This window comes from Phocoena sinus, chromosome 5 (genome assembly GCF_008692025.1).
Source record: "Phocoena sinus isolate mPhoSin1 chromosome 5, mPhoSin1.pri, whole genome shotgun sequence".
Classification (NCBI taxonomy): domain Eukaryota; kingdom Metazoa; phylum Chordata; class Mammalia; order Artiodactyla; family Phocoenidae; genus Phocoena; species Phocoena sinus.
The window spans coordinates 22,661,532-22,679,257 of NC_045767.1; the positions used below are offsets into that span (position 1 = coordinate 22,661,532).

Here is a 17,726-nt window from a genome sequence, read left to right on the forward strand (position 1 = left end):
AAATCTATATTTACAATTCCTAAAAAAGTAGGGATATTTATAATATTACTTTCTGATCAGACATATATTTATTTGAAAAATAAATAATTCATTACAATGTAGAAAGTTTGATCATACATCATCCCAAGTCCAGCATTTTTCATTAGCAGTGATGCCAGTCTCTCTGTAATATTCTTCTAAAGGGGGTTCAAGAAGAATCACATCAAATTTGGGTGTTAGTTCTCTGATGTCAAAGGCTTCTATATCTGCCTGTAAGTACCTATTTGATTAAAGCATAAAATGTAAGAGATTTTCAAATACTTTACAGTGGTAATGAAAGAAATTTCTTAAATATTTCCTAAACACTATTTACAAAGTCACCATAAGCTAATTACTGAATACCTTTTTATGGAGGAGTATCCTTCCTCAGTACAGACAGTAAACCATCTACCAGTGCTCTTCCAGAGGACATGGATACACTCACACCACAAAGTAAAATCACAGTCCCACACAAACATCCAAAATACAAACTTCTCTCATTTCTTATATTGAAAATCCATACTCAGATGAGTGTCTGAGCCCCTTTCCATTATCATCTTAATATTCCAAAGAATACCATATTACTTTTTCCACAATCGTTAAGTTAGAAAAACTATTTGTTAGTAAGTTTTAAATTCCTCCCTCTAAAAAAGTTTCTAAAAATGGACATAATTTTCTTTCCTTAGTTTGTGCCTTAGTAATATTGTTTAACAGTTTTTTCTAGCTACTTAGTATAAATTACTACTAGCCTTTACTTAATGGTTATTTCCACATAGTATGAAAGTATTTTAAATATAAATATAAAATACTTTAAATGTAAGAGTGTTTTTAAACAGGATGAATATTAGTCTGCTAAAATTTTTGCCACAAACTCAGACGTCTTTGTGGTTCTTCTAATCATTAACAGTACACATTTTAGCAAACTGTTAAATGTACAAAATGTTCAAAGTAAGCTAAATGTGAAATAAAGAGAGTCTCCAATTTCAAAGACCTTAAACACATTTTTTTAGGGCAGCATTAGTCTGTTTAGCAAAGGTTAAAATGAATTTTTGTATTCCAAAATGTTAATAGCATCTCTGGTTGCTGAGTTATAATTAACTTTCATTTTCTTACTTTCCCTCTCTAAGTTTTCTAACTTTCTTCAATAAATAATTTTTGAGAAGAACAGTCATTTAAAAACATTTAAAGATAATCAGGAATACAACAAATATGATTTTCTAAGAAAAAAATTTAAATTAGTAATTTAAAGTAAATTGTCTAGAAAACTGAAAATAAATTAAATGAGATCCTACTGTGTACTCAGCACTGGAGTTTCAAACTAATATATTTTACTATACAGAAGAAAGAGAATGTGTTAACCTTACAAAGATAGTGAATTTTTTTCAAACAGAAAAGGGGTTTGAAAAGACTAATATTTTAAGCCTGAGTTGGGAACAAAAAACCCCACTTACATAGGAGGAGTGTTAGATTTAGCTATTAACTCATCCTTCAGCCTGATGAGCTCCCTCAGTTTAGGGTATTCTTCAAATCTGTCAGCCAAACCTGAAGAGGAAACATAGTAAATTCCAAATTTCAATACAAATGAGTATCAATGCATTCAAACGTGACGAGCCTGCTCAGAACAAAACAATACACAACTGCCTCTTCATCCTCATATCCTTTTAAAAAAGTCTGAGGACTTTTAAACAATTCATATATACATTTTATATACCTAATGACCCTAATTCCACAGGCAGGCAAACTCCCAGATGTTCTAAAGCCCAGATCAAGTCAATTAACCATTTAATTTCTCAAATTTATTAAATTAACTAACCTGCTTATAGCATCAAATTTTGCCATTCTGTTCTCAGGAAAAATTTTTCTTTCAATCATGCTTTTTGCATTTTCTTTTTACTCAAAAAAGTCTTTCTCCCAAAGAATCTAGTGATTGTTAAAATTTTTACTTAGTTTCTTAGACAGTTATCCAAAGCAGAGAAAATGAGGATTTCTCTTCTTTACTACTGATGATCTTAAATTAAGTGGCTACACTTTATGGACACAATCCCAGAACAAATCTAGTTAAAAAGATAATGAGTCCCTAACAGTCATTAGTGCACACCTCCTTCACTCTGATTACTTATCTAAATTGTACTACCAATTCCAAGATAAGTCACTTTCTCTAAGAATATTTCCTATATCAATATTTATAGTTTTAAAGATCTCACTCCACATTATTATAAACCAAATCCTCAGATACATTTTCAAGCTTAGGACCTTGAAAAACATCTCCAAGTTCCATAAAGGTTAAAAACAGGAGACTTGTTCCCATGTCCTCAAAAATATTTAAATCTCTGAGCCTCAGAAGAGATTTTAGGTAAAACAACATAATAACTGTTTAAACAACTGTAGGAGTAAGTAGGGCTTGAATATCAAAGATTCCTAAAAGTTTTTATTTTGTTTTTTCTTTCTTCCCTACAAGAAGCATATTCATGACAATATAAATTATATAAACATCTTAAGTTGAAAACCAGAAGTACATTTTAATAACTTTAATATCAAAGAGTAAAAAAGTGAAAGATTTTATAAAGCCTCCTCAATCAGTGGTTACAGATCAAATTTCAAATGAAACAAGTTTGAAGATTTTAGTACAGTCAGGTTTCAATCACAATACAGTCAGCTCTCAATCATCTACAAAACAGGTACACCTTTTTCTCAATCCATAGTAGTTTCCTAAGTACATTTTCTTTGCCTTGGAGAAATAAGTATCTTAAAAGCAGAAAGTCTGATAATGAAATCTGGTTATATCAATATAACTTATCATAACTTTGAGGAGAAAAACAGCTTTTGCAAGTATAATTGATAAATAAAAACCTTATATATTAAACCTATATTTAACGTATGCAATTCGATGAGTTTGAACATATGCATACACCTGTGAAACCATCACCACAATCAAGGTAAGACATATCAATAACCTCCAAAAGTTTCTTTGTGTTCCTCTGGTTTTAGTTGTGTGTGCATGTGTATGTGTGTGTGGTAGAACACTTAAGTAAGATGAAATCTACCCTCTTAAATTTTTTAAGTATTGCTGACTATAGTCAACAGTACTGCTGACTACAGACAATTTGCTACACAGACAGATCTACAGAAAAAATTTATCTTGGCATAACTGAAATTTATACCAATTGAACAACAACTCCCCATTTTCCTCTCTCTCTAGACCCTGACAATCAACTCCTGCATTCTCTGCTTCTATGAGACTGACTACTCCAGGTACCTCATAAACTGTATGTATTTATGTACACATACTATTTTAGGTACCTCTGTAAGTGGCATGCATATTGTCATCCTATGACTGGCCTATTTCACTTACCATTATCATAACTTTTTGTGCTACATCTAAATTTTGTGAAAACATTAAAATCAGTTTCTACATGTTGCTTACAAACAAGAAAGGAAAAAATAAATTGGATTACATCAAAATTAAAATTTTTGTGTTGCAAATGGTACCAACAAGAAGTGTAAAGACGGGAATTCCCTGGCGGTCCGGTGGTTAGGACTCTGCGCTCTCACTGCCAAGGGCATGGGTTCAATCTCTGGTCGGGGAGCTAAGATCCTGCAAGCCGCAGTGTGGCCAAAAGAAAGACAACCCACAGAAATGGGGGAAAATATTTGCAGATCATACATCTGATAAGGGGACTTGTACTGAGAATATATGAAGAACTCTTACAATGTAATAATAAAAAGACAAATTACCAATTAAAAAAAATAAGGCAGGGTTTAGACACCTCTAAATTTAAGTGGAAAAATATGCATAGGAAAAGATTCTTAATATCATTAGTCACTAAGGGCAATGTAGATCAAAAACCACAATGAAATACTACTTTATACCACTAGGACTGCTATAATTAAAAAGACAGATAAAAAAAAAAAGACAGATAATAAAATGTCAAGGTTGGTAAGAAACTGGAAGCCTCACATATTGTTGGTAGGAATGTAAATGGTACAACTGCTCTGAAAAACATTTGGGCAGTTCCTCAAAAAGTTAAACATAGAATTACCACATGACACAGCAATTCCACTCCCAGGTATATACCGAAGAGAAATGAAAGCATACATTTACACAAAAACTTTACATGAATATTCATAGCAGCAGAGTTTATAACAATCAAAAAGTGGAAACAACACAAATGAATAAATGAAATGTGGTATGTACATACAATGGAATATTTGGCAATAAAAAGAAATGAAGTACTGATAATATGCTGCAACATCAATGGCCCCTGAAAACATTATGTTAAGTGAAAAAAGCCCAGTCACGAAATATCACATGTTGTATGAGTCCAATTATATGAAATGTCTAGAATAGGCAAACTGATAGACAATAGTCAATTAATGATTACTTAAGGCTGAGGGGCAACTGTGGGAGAAGGAATGGGAATTGACTGCTAATGAGTACTGAATTTCCTTAGGGGAGATGAAAATGTTCTAAGGATGTGGAGAAAGGGGACTTGTACACTGTTGGTAGGAATGTAAATCAGTGCAGCCATTGTGGAAAACAGTATGGAGGTTTCTCAAAAATCTAAAAATAGAACTACAACATGATCCAGCAACGTCCATTTCTGGGTATATATCTGAAGAAAATGAAAACACTAATTCAAAAAGATACACGCACCCCAGTGTTCTTAGCAGGCATTATTTACAATAGCCAGAAATGGAAGCAACCTAAGCGTCCAGCAAAGGTAAATGGATAAAGACAATGTGCCATACACACACACACACACACACACACACACACACACACACACAATGTGGTGTACACACCACATACACACACACACACACTTATTACTCAGCCATAAGAAAAATGTGAAATTTTGCCTTTTGCAACAACATGGATGGATTGGAGGGTATTATGCTTAGTGAAATAAGTCAGACAGAGAAAGACAAATACTGTATATTATCACTTATACGTGGAATCTAAAAAATAAAACTAGTGAATATAACAAAAAAGAAACAGACTCACAGATAAAGAGAACAATCTAGTGGTTACCGCGGGGAGAAGGAAGTAGGGAGAGCAAAATAGGGGGGAGGGGGATTAAGAAGTACAAACTTCTATGCATATAATAAATAAGCTACAAGGATATATTGTACAGCAGAGAAAATACAGCCAATATTTTATAATAACTATAAATGAAATATAATCTTTAAAAATTGTAAACCACTATTTGTACACCTAAAACTTATATAATATTGTAAATCAACGATACCTCAATTTTTTAAAAAAGTTCTAAAATTAGACTGTGGCAATTGTTGCACAAATCTATAAATATTCTTAAAAAACTCAATTATATTCTTTAAATGGGTGCACTGTATGGTACATGAATTCTCTCAGTCAAGCTGTTTTTAAAAATGTAGGGATAATGCCTTTGGTAAGCTTATCGGTAGACTGGACACAGCTTAGAAAAGATTCTGAGCTTGACGATATCTCAATAGAAACCTCAAAAACTGAAAAGTAAATAGAACAAAAATTGGAAAAAGAAAGCCAGACTATCTAAGGAATGTGGGACAACTACAAAAGGTAACATGAGTAATGGAAATATAAGAAGGAGAAAAAACAGAAAGAGGAACACAAGAAATATTTGAAATAATAATGACTGAGAATTTTCCCAAAATAATGTCAGACATCAAACCCCAGACACAGGAAGCTCAGAGAGTACCAAAGAGGATAAATGCAAAAAAAACCCCAAAGCAAACAAAACCCAGCTATACCTACACATATCATTTTCAAACTACAGAAAATCAAAGCTAACGAAAAAATTCTGAAAGAAACCAGAAAAAAAAACACCAAACCTATTGAGGAACAAAGTTAAGAACTATACCCAACTTCTCAGAAACAAGCAAGAACAGGGTGAAGTAAAATACTTAAAGTGTTGAAAGAAAGAAAACACCAATCTAGAATTCTGTACTTTGCAAAATTAATCTTTCAAAAGTAAAGGAAAAATAAAGACTTTCTCAGGCAAACAAAAATTGAGGGGATTTGTTGCCAACAGGCCTGCCTTGCAAGAAATGTTAAAAGAAATTCTTTAGACAAAAGGAAAATAATATAAGTCAGAGAATCAGAGTTACATTAAGAAAGGAAGAGCATCGAAGGAGTGAATGAAGGCAAAATAAAAATGAGGGATAGTTACAGAACCAAAATGAAGGAAAGATGGAAGGAGGAAGGAAAAAAGTAACACTGCTTGATGGAAAAAGAGAGTGTACTAGAAGTACTAAGAATGGAAAGGGGAAGCCAAGCCAGGAAAAATAATTTTGTTAGAAATAAACCACAAAATGGATAAACTACATGCATGTAATCAACAGCTAGCAATAGCATATTCCCAACAAATCTGACATACCTACATCTCTGATGAAATTTTGAGGTCTATGTCCGGTGTCTACAAAATGTTGGCAGTAATCATTATGCGGATTTAAACTCTGTGTTCCCTAAAGAAAACATCAAAATTAAATAAACAGCATTCGCTCTGAGGGCAGATACACTAACTCTGTACTTTATTTTTTATTATGAGGCCATACAAAATATAAGTTAATTGACATTAAAAAAAAACAGAAAACATCACTATTAAAATAATAGTATTATAATTCAGTATCTACAGACATTAATAAAGCATTATCTCATCCTAAATGGGCAAGCATCAGAAGAATATTTCATGAATAATTTTAAATGACCTTTATTTTATAATAATGATCCCTCAATAACTGAAAAAATCTTGAAAACAAATAAGTATTTAAAATCTTTTTAGGCATAGAGCTGAAATGTGAACTTATGGACGTGAAAATTATTTTTTTACCTTAAGAAAAGTACTAGAATCTTTGTAAATCTCTTCTTCATATGGCAAATTCTCTTCCTCCTGTTGCAGTTCTAATTCATCCTTGGAAAAGGAAGTATACATTTTATATATAAGAGGAGTATCTTACATATTATGGTATCTCGAGTATTAAGACTCATATAAATATTTTCTTTCCCTAAGACACAATAAAGTTTTCAAATTACTGTTAAAAGTCAAATATTGAAGTCAGGACTTCCCTGGTGGTCCAGTGGTTAAGAATCTGCCTTCCAACACAGGGGACACGGGTTGGATCCCTGGTCAGGGAACTAAGATCCCACATGCCGTGGGGGAACTAAGATCCCACGTGCCGCGGGGCAAGTAAGCCCATGCACGCGGCCGACAGCTAGAGAGAAGCCCACAGATGGCAATGAAGAGCCCACATGCCACAACTAAGGCCTGATGCAGCCAAATAAATAAATATATAAAATACAAATTAAAAAAAATTTTTTTTAATCTAAAAAAAACTTGAAGTTTTTGCTTTCTCATCATTAGCTGTAACTAGTTATGCTTATAATATATAAAATAAATATTTCTTTTTCACTCTTTTCAGTAATAATTGTCTATAACTACTAATTTTGTTGACTAAGTTATCTAGGATTATTTATCTCTGATATAATACCTTAAATATTAGAATTTAGCTCAAATCATGAAAGATATGACCACCAATGGGGCAATTTTATTACTACTAGATCAAACCATACGAAACTGCTATTTTATAAGTCAAAAATGTTAAAATATGAGAAACTGTATATGGTTTGACCTAATATAATCACAAATAGTTAAGTTATATAAGAGGATATATCAAATGCAACCAATACACAAGAGAATATCTATGAAATTAGATAATTATACCTAAAGATTTACTGAAACTATTCTCTTCTCTATTGAATATAGCTGTATGACAATTAATTTGAAAAAAATGGAGGTAGGTTTTTTTGTCCTTAACTTTCTTTTCAACTACATATTGTAATTACAAGTTGAGAAGCTGGGTTTTTGCCTTGGGCCTCTGTCAGAAATGGTTCTACACTGCTGTCTAGCCCATGAGTTCTCTAAATATTTTAATTGTACTACCCTATATTGTTAACATGGAATAATGCAACTCAAAGAAGACAGTATTGTAGCCTCTCGAAATATGATTGAATTATCCAAAGTTTCTGATACATCTACCTCCTTACTCTTATTTAAGAATGCTATTGCCTAGTGCTTACTAGGCATTATGCTAAGTGCTTCATATACATCACCTAATTTAATCCACATACTTCGTGTGTTAAACTGATATAAATGTCTTAAATTTACCTAATTACATCAACAATTATTCAGTATTCTGTCAAAATTCAGCTTGTCAAATTTTGTTTTCCTGGGTAAGACTCTACGGATTGTAAGGACTTATTTTCTTCTTGACCATAAAATTGTCCCATTCTCTACTTGCCTTATATTCTTCCATTTTGTCTTCATCTGTCTCTCCTTCATCCTGATACTTACGTTTTGCATTTGGAGCAGAGGTATCATAGGAAGCCCTGAAAATTAAAACTGAAATATCACTCACAAATACATACAAGATGTATAAATGTGTCCATTAATAATATTAAAGAACCGGTTATAAAAACAGAACAAGGCAAATTTTTCCTGACTAAACAGTATCTATTCACCCAGTTTATAAATCTTAAAAGTAACACAACCTGACGAATAATCTGTACTTTTTTTTTGAGAAAGCAAACAAATAAGAAACTAAGCTTTTATAAGGTATGCATGGCAAAAAGAAACTTCTACATTATGTATCATTCTAATGTGTCTTGAGCAAAACTGATGTTCTATAAAGGATCATAAAAGACTACTACAAGCAACTATATGCCAATAAAATGGACAACCCGGAAGAAATGGACACATTTTTAGAAAGGTAAAAAATTCCCAGACTGAACCAGGAAGAAACAGAAAATATAAACAGACCAATCACAAGTAATAAAATTGAAACTGTAATTAAAAATCTTCCATCAAACAAAAGTCCAGGAACAGATGACTTCACAGGTGAATTCTATCAAACATTTAGAGACGAGCTAACACCTATCCTTCTCAAGCTCTTCCAAAAACTACAGACAGAGGAACACTCCGAAACTCTATTAATCTCTATTAAAAGGATCATACACCATGATCAAGTGGGATTTATCCCAGTAATGCAAGGATTCTTCAATATATGCAAATCAATCAATGTGATACACCATATCAACAAATTAAAGAATAAAAACCATATGATCATCTCAATAGATGCAGAAAAACTTCGACAAAAATTTGACAAAATTAACACCCATTTAAGATAAAAACTCTCCAGAAAATGGGCATATAGGGCACCTACCTCAACATAATAAAGGACATATATGACAAACCCACAACAAACATCATTCTCAATGGTGAAAAGCTGAAAGCATTTCCTCTAAGATCAGGAACAAGACAAGGATGTCCACTCTCACCACTATTACTCAACATAGTTGTGGAAGTCCTAGCCACGGCAATCAGAAAAGAAAAAGAAATAAAAGGAATACAAATTGGAAGGACTTCCCTGGTGGCACAGTGGTTAAGAATCCACCTGCCAATGCAGGGGACACGGGTTCGAGCCCTGGGCCGGGAAGATCCCACATGCCGCAGAGCAACTAGGCCCATGTGCCACAACTACTGAGCCTGCGCTCTAGAGCCCACGAGCCGCAACTAATGAAGCCCACATGCCTAGAGCCCATGCTCCGCAACAAGAGAAGCCACCGCAATGAGAAGCCCGCTCACCGCAATGAAGAGTAGCCCCTGCTCGCTGCAACTAGAGAAAGCCTGTGCACAGCAACAAAGACCCAACACAGTGAAAAATAAATATTTTTTTTAAAAAAGGAATACAAATTGGAAAAGAAGAAGTAAAGCCATTGCTGCTTGCAGATGACATGATACACACAGAAAAATCCTACAGATGCCACCAGAAAACTGCTAGAGCTAATCAATGAATTTGGTACAGGATACCAAATTAATGCACAGAAATCTCTTGCATTCCTATACACTAACTACAGGAGATAAGAAAAATAAATTAAGGGAACAATCCCATTTACCAATGCAACAAAAAGAATAAAATACCTAGGAATAAACCTACCTAATGAGGCAAAAGACCTGTACTCAGAAAACTATAAAACACTGATGAAAGAAAACAAATATGACACTAACAGATGGAGAGATATACCATGTTCTTGTATCTGAAGAATCAATATTGTGAAAATGACTATATTGCCCAAAGCAATCTACAGATTCAATGCAATCCCTATCAAATTACTAAAGGCATTTTTCACAGAATCAAAACAAAGAATTTTACAATTTATATGGAAACAGAAATGGCGCCATACAGCCAAAGCAATATTGAGAAAGAAAAACAGAGCTGGAGGAACCAGGCTCCCAACTTCAGACTCTACTACAAAGCTATAGTAATCAAGACAGTATGGTACTGACACAAAAAAAGAAATATAGATCAGTGGAACAGGATATAAAGCCCAGAGATAAACCCCCCACACCTATGGTCACCTTATCTTTGATAAAGGAGGCAAGAATATACAATGGAGAAAAGTCAGCCTCTTCACTAAGTGGTGCTGGGAAAACTGGACAGCTACATATAAAAGAATGAAATCAGAACACTACCTAACACCACACACAAAAATAAACTCAAAATGGATTAAAGACCTAAATGTAAGACCGGACACCAAAAAACTCTTAGAGGAAAATGTAGGAAAAACACTCTTTGACATAAATCACAGCAAAATCTTTTTTGACCCACCTCCTAGAGTAATAAAAATAAAAACGGACAAATGGGACCTAATGAAACTTTAAAGCTTTTGCACAGCAAAGGAAACCATAAACAAGATGAAAAGACAACCCTCAGAATGGGAGAAAATATTTGCAAATGAAGCAACTGACAAAGGATTAATCTCCAAAATATACAAACAGCTCATGCAGCTCAATATCAAAAAAACAGATAACCCAATCGAAAAATGGGTGGAAGACCTAAATAGACATTTCACCAAAGAAGACATACAGGTGGCCAAGAGGCACATGAAAAGATGCTCAGCATCACTAATTATTAGAGAAATGCAAATCAAAACAACAATGAGGTATCACCTCACACCAGTCAGAAAGGTCACCATCAAAAAAACCTATGAACAGTAAATGCTGGAGAGGGTGTGGAGAAAAGGGAACCCTCTGGCACTGTTGGTAGAAATGTAATTTGATACAGCCACTATGGAGAACAGTATGGACATTCATTAAAAAACTACAAATAGAACTACCATATGACCCAGCAATCCCACTACTGGGCATATACCCTGAGAAAACCATAATTCAAAAAGACACATGTACCCCAATGTTCATTACAGCACTATTTACAATAGCCAGGACATGGAAGCAACCTAAATGTCCAACGACAGAGGAATGGATAAAGAAGATGTGGTATATGTATACAATGGAATATTACTCAGCCATAAAAAGGAACGAAATTGGGTCACTTGCAGAGATGTGGGTCGACTTAGAGTCTGTCATACAGAGTGAAGTAAGTCAGAAAGAGAAAAACAAATATCATATATTAACACATATATGTGAAATCTAGAAAATGGTACAGATGAACCTATTTGCAGGGCAGGAATAGAGACAAAGTAGTAGAGAACAGATGAGTGGACACAGGGGGCAGAGGGAAGGGGAGGGTGGGATGAACTGGGAGAGTAGGACTGACATATATTCACCACCATGTGTAAAATAGCTAGTGGGAACCTGCTGTATAGCACAGGGAGTTCAGCTTGGTGCTCTGTGATGACCTAGATGGGTGGGATAGCAGGGGGTAGGAGGGAGATCCAAGAGGGAGGGGATATATGTATACATATAGCTGATTCACTTCACTGTACAGCAGAAATTAACACAACATTGTGAAATAATTATACTCCAATAAAAAAAAACTGATAACTACAATACTGAAAAATTCTAAATGCTTTATGAACTATCAAGTCAATACCACTTTTAGGGCAAAGTGTGTTTTTTTTTAATAAGGATTTTTTAAATAAAATTATATATGGTATATAAGCTAACTCCTAGCCTAACATTCCATTTTCTAACTACTTTATAAATGAAAACTTACTGTATTCAGATAATAAGTATTTCATAATTCATGAGCTAACAATAAAAACCAATGTTTCCTAAATCTGTATGCTGATACTTATAACAACACACTTCATACCTAGGATCACTGTTTATTAAAACAGTGATCCTTTCACAAATACTAACATGTCACTAAAAAAATATTCAACTGACCTGCAAGTTTCTCTTGTTTCAGCAATTTCTCTCTGCTCATCTTTGCTATTTAACACAGCACCAATACTGTCAGCACTTTCAGCTCCCAACTGAGAAAAGGCAAAAACCAAAAATTAGATGACAGTGTACTGAATAGCCTTCCTAGTCATTTGTAGCAGCATTTAATACATCAAGTATTAAAAAAAAAAAACCCATAACTACTGCAGCAGGCAAATGGACAAATTACCTTGCAGGAAAAACAGAAAACACCTTGGAGCAAAAACCATGTTAATTAAGAATGATTTTGCCAGCTGAAAAGTATTTTATGCTTTCAGTTATTTTGAAATTACAATTAACTTGAGCCAATCCTCTACTTTTAAAGCAAATAATAAAACACAATTTAGCAGCAGTAGCAATAACAAAACAACAAAAAAAGCAGCTAACATAGTGTTTATAGTGTGATATGTACTGTTAAACACTCTGCATCCATCAGCTCACGTATTGTACCTTATTTATTCCATGCCGTAATAAATACCTTTTTAGTTTTATTCAAGCCAAGTCTTTATAATGATTATAGGCACAATACTAAACTTTTACAAAAACCTGAAAAATAGTGATGCAAATTCGGGTTGGCAGTTCGGGAAATTTTGCAAAATACAACAAATGTAAACAAATCACTAGTTGAAATAGGCCTGGCTACATAGTGTGGGATCAATTCATGGAAAACTTTAAAAGCCAAACCAAGAAGTATAGAATGCAATTTACAGGCCATGAGGAACCACTTAATATTTTTAAGCACACGAAGGGCATGAGGAAATCTGCATTAAATAATCCCTTAGCTCAAGAAAGGTGAGAAGGCACACTACAATATTAGAGCTGCAAGTCCCCAGCCTTGATCTTAAACAATTACCACTGCCTCTTTAGACTACCCACTTCATGACTGCCCTAAGGTTTCCCCAATGATAAATCTCTTCCAATATATCAACTGTTCCTGATATTTTAACTCTTCCATAAAATCTTCCTGACCCCTATTCTCTTTAGTCAGAAAACACATTTATTCCCATAGGTGGAATGCTTTATAACCTTCTTCCCAAGACTGAGTCGGACTCCCTTCAAATCTCAGATGAGTACATTTCTTCTGAGGGTCCTTCCATGAACACTATATACAGAATAGGTAGCCTCCTTTCCATTATTTTTACCTCCTCATTTCCTCATTCCGATCATAGCACTTAATACACCCTTTTTGTTTTATTTGTTTCACAGTCGCTATCACAACTTCCAATTTTTTATTTGTACAATTCAATTACTTTATCAGTTTACTTTTGTTTACTTCTCCCCCACTGAAATGTTAGCTCACTGAGGGGAAGAACTCTGTCCTGTTGATATCTGTATGTTCAGCAGCTACTATAACATCTGACTTATAGTACATGCTTATAAATATGTGAATGAACCAATGAGATTTTCTACCAAGGTGTAAATTAGAATACAATGTTTTACAAGAGGAATGCTTTAAATCAAATTGTGCTTACATATATAATTGTCTTCTCATGCTCCAACATTTTTTAAAAATTGTGGAATGACTGGAGTAATAGACTTCCCATTGTGGTAGCACTAAATACATTATTTGAATAACTATGACAATTTGGAATCATTTGAAAGCATGTATAATTTTTTGAAACAAAGCTACAAGTTAAATAAAAACAGGTGTAAACCGTTGATGATAGCATCAATTGCCACAATCGTGGTCTGGGCCTATATACTGCATCCGATATCTTTATCCAGCAGCCAAGTCAGTCAAGCAAATTATACACACTTGAGTTGTGCTCTACTCTGACAGATCATCAATCAACAAAAATTTATTAAAAACTTACTTAGGGCAAGAAACAAAGTTAGGATAGAAGATTAAGTCAACAGGGATTAAATGCAAAGACGCTGCACGCAAACTGTTTATATTCTGTATGATGGTTAATAATATACAGTAGTGGGCCCAACAGTAAGGAAAATGGATGCTCAGAGGAAGAAGAGTCTAAGCCAGGGAGATCACAATAGGTTTCATCACAAAATTCTGACCTGGGCTGTCACAGAGGACAGACAGAAATCAGAAAGAAAGGACAACTTTTAAAAATCATAAAGTATGTACTGCACAAATCACGTTCTGGAGAGTAATAAACCAGTCTGTCTTGTTCATACAGAGAAAAGTAAGTGAAAGAAAGGCTGCTAAAGTGGAAGTCTGTCATTGATTATATTGTACATCCTTACTTAGGTGGAAAGGTTCCTATCCAACTGTACTAGGAGGCAGCCAGGTGTATTGCAAAGGCCTAAAACTGCAGCTTGCAAATGTAAAAGATTTGTGGCCTTCAGCATGTAACAAATTTCCTGAGCTTTATTTTCTTCATCTATAAGACACAGATAGCATCTGACTGGTATGATCAAATATAATGTATGTACAAGCTTGGCAGAGTCTTGACACACAGAAAGGACTTAATAAATGGCAGCCATTATTAAATTCTGTGCAGTATGTAAGCTCTCTGAGGGTAGGACCACCTATTATTATTCATAGCTGAATTGCCAATGTCTACAAAAGCTCCTGGCACATAGTAAGACACTCAACCAATCACTGTTTACGACTATTTTCAGTCAAACAGACGTCTGAATTCAAAACTAAAGAGTAAGAATCTTGGTGGTAACAAAGAGCTGCTGAACATTTTTGAAGATAACATAATAGAAACTGGGAAAAGGAAGGCTTGGAAAAGATACCTGATTTGTCCAAAATCACTATGCCAGTAACAGATCTGATTCCAAACGCCCCCTTTGTTTTTGGCCACGCGTTTGTGGGATCTTAGTTGCCAACCACGGATTGAACCCCGGCCACAGCAGTGAAAGCGCTGAGTCCTAACCACTGGACCACCAGGGAACTCCCTAAACGCCCACACTTTTAACACTGTACCATAAATCTTTTCATCCAATCATAAAAGAGGATAGGTCTCAGATTTCCGTGTACTAAAACGAAAACTTATTACTGAAAAAAATAACAGTAAGATGCCCCATCAAAACCTGTGAGCAAATCCCCATCTCTTTTACCGGTCTGAGTGGTAGAAAGTAAAACACAGCCTCTAACTTTAATTAAGCAGAGGTGTGCATCTGCGTTTTCTGCATGTGTACTCTACTAATCAAGCGTTAACTTATTCATACACAAGAAGGAGTGAGACCAAGATCTGGAGAGACAAACCTGGGTTTAACTTTCTTGCCCAGAGGTGAAGGAGCCGGGGCAAAAATTAACCTCTGGAGCCAATGTTTCATTATCCGATAAGTGAAGACAGTATTACCTATTTCAGAGATTTGCTGTGATCGATACAGATTAAGAATTCAAACATTAGCTGCGAGTAAGGACGAGGATACCGTACACGGCAGGGTCGACAGCAATACGCATCATGCAGAATCTAAAATTTACACTCAGGCTTCTACCAATGCAGTCGTTAGTCACTATCCCAGAGAAAATACCGTAAACCTGACCCACAATGAAGCCCCAATCTCAAGAATCGGGAGCTGACTACAAAGAAAGGCAAGACACAAACGACCATTTAAAAAGTGAACAGAGGGGGGTTTCCCTGGTGGCGCAGTGGTTGAGAGTCCGCCTGCCGATGCAGGGGACACGGGTTCGTGCCCCGGTCCGGGAAGACCCCACATGCCGCGGAGCGGCTGGTCCCGTGAGCCATGGCCGCTGAGCCTGCGCGTCCAGAGCCTGTGCTGCGCAACGGGAGAGAGGCCACAACAGTGAGAGGCCCGCGTACCGCAAAAAAATAAATAAAAGTGAACAGAAATTCTGGAGGATAACAAGTCACTTTTCTTTGCGTGAACTGCGGTAACTTATACAGAAAGACCACTGTATTCTCATCATTGAGCACCACTCGGCGGCCATTCCCTAGCGGTTGCTGAAGACCAAGCGTGGCGTTCGGTTCAGCACCACAATGACCGCGAGGTAAAACAGGAAAAGATTCGGGGTACCCCGGGGGTTGAGAACAAGAGGGTAGGTGGGCGCAGGGATTAAGGTCGCGGGACCAGAAAGGACTGCACGGTGGCCAGTAAGGAGACAGAAAAGGGAGGAGGAGGTAACAGGCCGGCCGCGCACGCGCATTCGCGATCCCTCCCTGGGCCCCGGACCTGCTGCGCGAGAAGCTGTCGCCGTAACTTCTGCCGCTCCCGGATCTCCTGCAAGCGGCTGTCCATGTCCCAACTCTTGTTTTCCACTGCCTCGAAAACTTGGCAACGAGCGGACGGACCCCCGCCCAATTTTTCTTCGGAGACTGTGGAACACAAAATTCTCCAGGAGCTTCTAGCAGCGTGTACCCAGTGTTTTTTCCTCAATAGGTGTTTCCGGCGCGGCCGGAATTTGGCTCCACCGCTCCCGGAAGTCCCGCCTCCTTATGGACGCCTGCGATTTGACGCTGCCTACAAGAGGCCCAATGAGGGTCCTGCGACGCCGGCGCCAGAGGCGTCCGTGGAGGCTTCGGCGGTCCAGAGCTAGGGCTGTTGGAGCTGTGGTGGCGAATCGCTGACCCCTCACTTTCCCCTTCCTGGGACTTGAGGCTCCCTTGGTCTTTCAGCACTGTTGCCACGTGGTGGGCCGTTTTGTTGATTCCCTTTTCCGTTAGTCCCCCAGTTGCCAGTTCTGACGTTTTAATCATTGCCAGATACCCGTTTTTTCGTGAAAGCACTAACGCGGGTCAGAATTCGGGGTTTGAACCCTGGACTGTCGTTTACTAGTTGAGTGGCCTTGTCTGGATAATCAACCTCTGTGAGCCTTTAGTTTTCTCATTTGTAAAATGGGAGGGATAAGAGTGCCTACCTCACAGAGTTGTGAAGATTGAAAGAATAAACAGAGCCAAACACATCCCACCATGCAAGTGTTCATCAAGCTTTTTATTATTACTTTCCACTTGAGGCAGGGAACGGCAACTGCATCTGCCCGTGCTCTTCTCCACAACTCACTAGCCCTTGAGAAGTTTCCTATTTTACCATAATGCATTTTATGGATTCTTTAGAGAGGTGGGAGGGTGATAGTAAAATTTGTCTTGGTTCATGTCCTAGAGGTCAGAGGCTACTAGAGCCCTTTTTGTGCTTGTGCATTTGTCTTAGTTGGAAATAACCCTGATATATGCAAACAAATAGCCTACTGATGCTTGTGGCGGGGGGGCTCAGTGATGATTCTCCTTTCTTCGTAGGAAGGCAACAAGGACCAAAGTTGGTTTTTTTTTTTTTTACATCTTTATTGGAGTATAATTGCTTTACAATGGTGTGCTAGTTTCTGCTTCATAACAAAGTGAATCAGTCACACACACACATATGTTCCCATACCCCTTCCCCCTCGCGTCTCCCTCCCTCCCTCCCTCCCAGGACCAAAGTCTCAAGTTATTACCATTATACACCATATTTGTCATCTTATTCCAAATTCAAAGTAGCAGAAGTAGACTAAGACGTCATGTTGCCCCAAGTTTAATTGGAAGTTGTGGCACATACTTACCAAGATTAGTAACAAGTCTGTTC

The 17,726-nt window shown here is 36.4% G+C and overlaps 1 protein-coding gene across 2 annotated transcripts in view; it reads right to left on the minus strand.

The window, feature by feature from the left end:
- Window positions 1-16,590, minus strand: part of METTL14 (methyltransferase like 14) — a 32,265-nt gene extending 15,675 nt beyond the window's left edge. Inside the window, exons 1-7 of one of the 2 annotated variants that reach the window (XM_032633441.1) lie at window positions 16,344-16,590; window positions 12,204-12,292; window positions 8,317-8,404; window positions 6,849-6,929; window positions 6,396-6,483; window positions 1,470-1,560; window positions 118-259 (exon numbers count right to left, since the gene is read on the minus strand). In XM_032633441.1, the coding sequence (XP_032489332.1) occupies window positions 118-259; window positions 1,470-1,560; window positions 6,396-6,483; window positions 6,849-6,929; window positions 8,317-8,404; window positions 12,204-12,292; window positions 16,344-16,409 (645 nt within the window). In that variant the 5' untranslated portion in view covers window positions 16,410-16,590. The remainder of the gene's footprint in view (window positions 1-117; window positions 260-1,469; window positions 1,561-6,395; window positions 6,484-6,848; window positions 6,930-8,316; window positions 8,405-12,203; window positions 12,293-16,343) is intronic. The other variant, XM_032633442.1, reaches the window with a different exon arrangement.
- Between the last annotated feature and the right edge of the window lie 1,136 nt (window positions 16,591-17,726).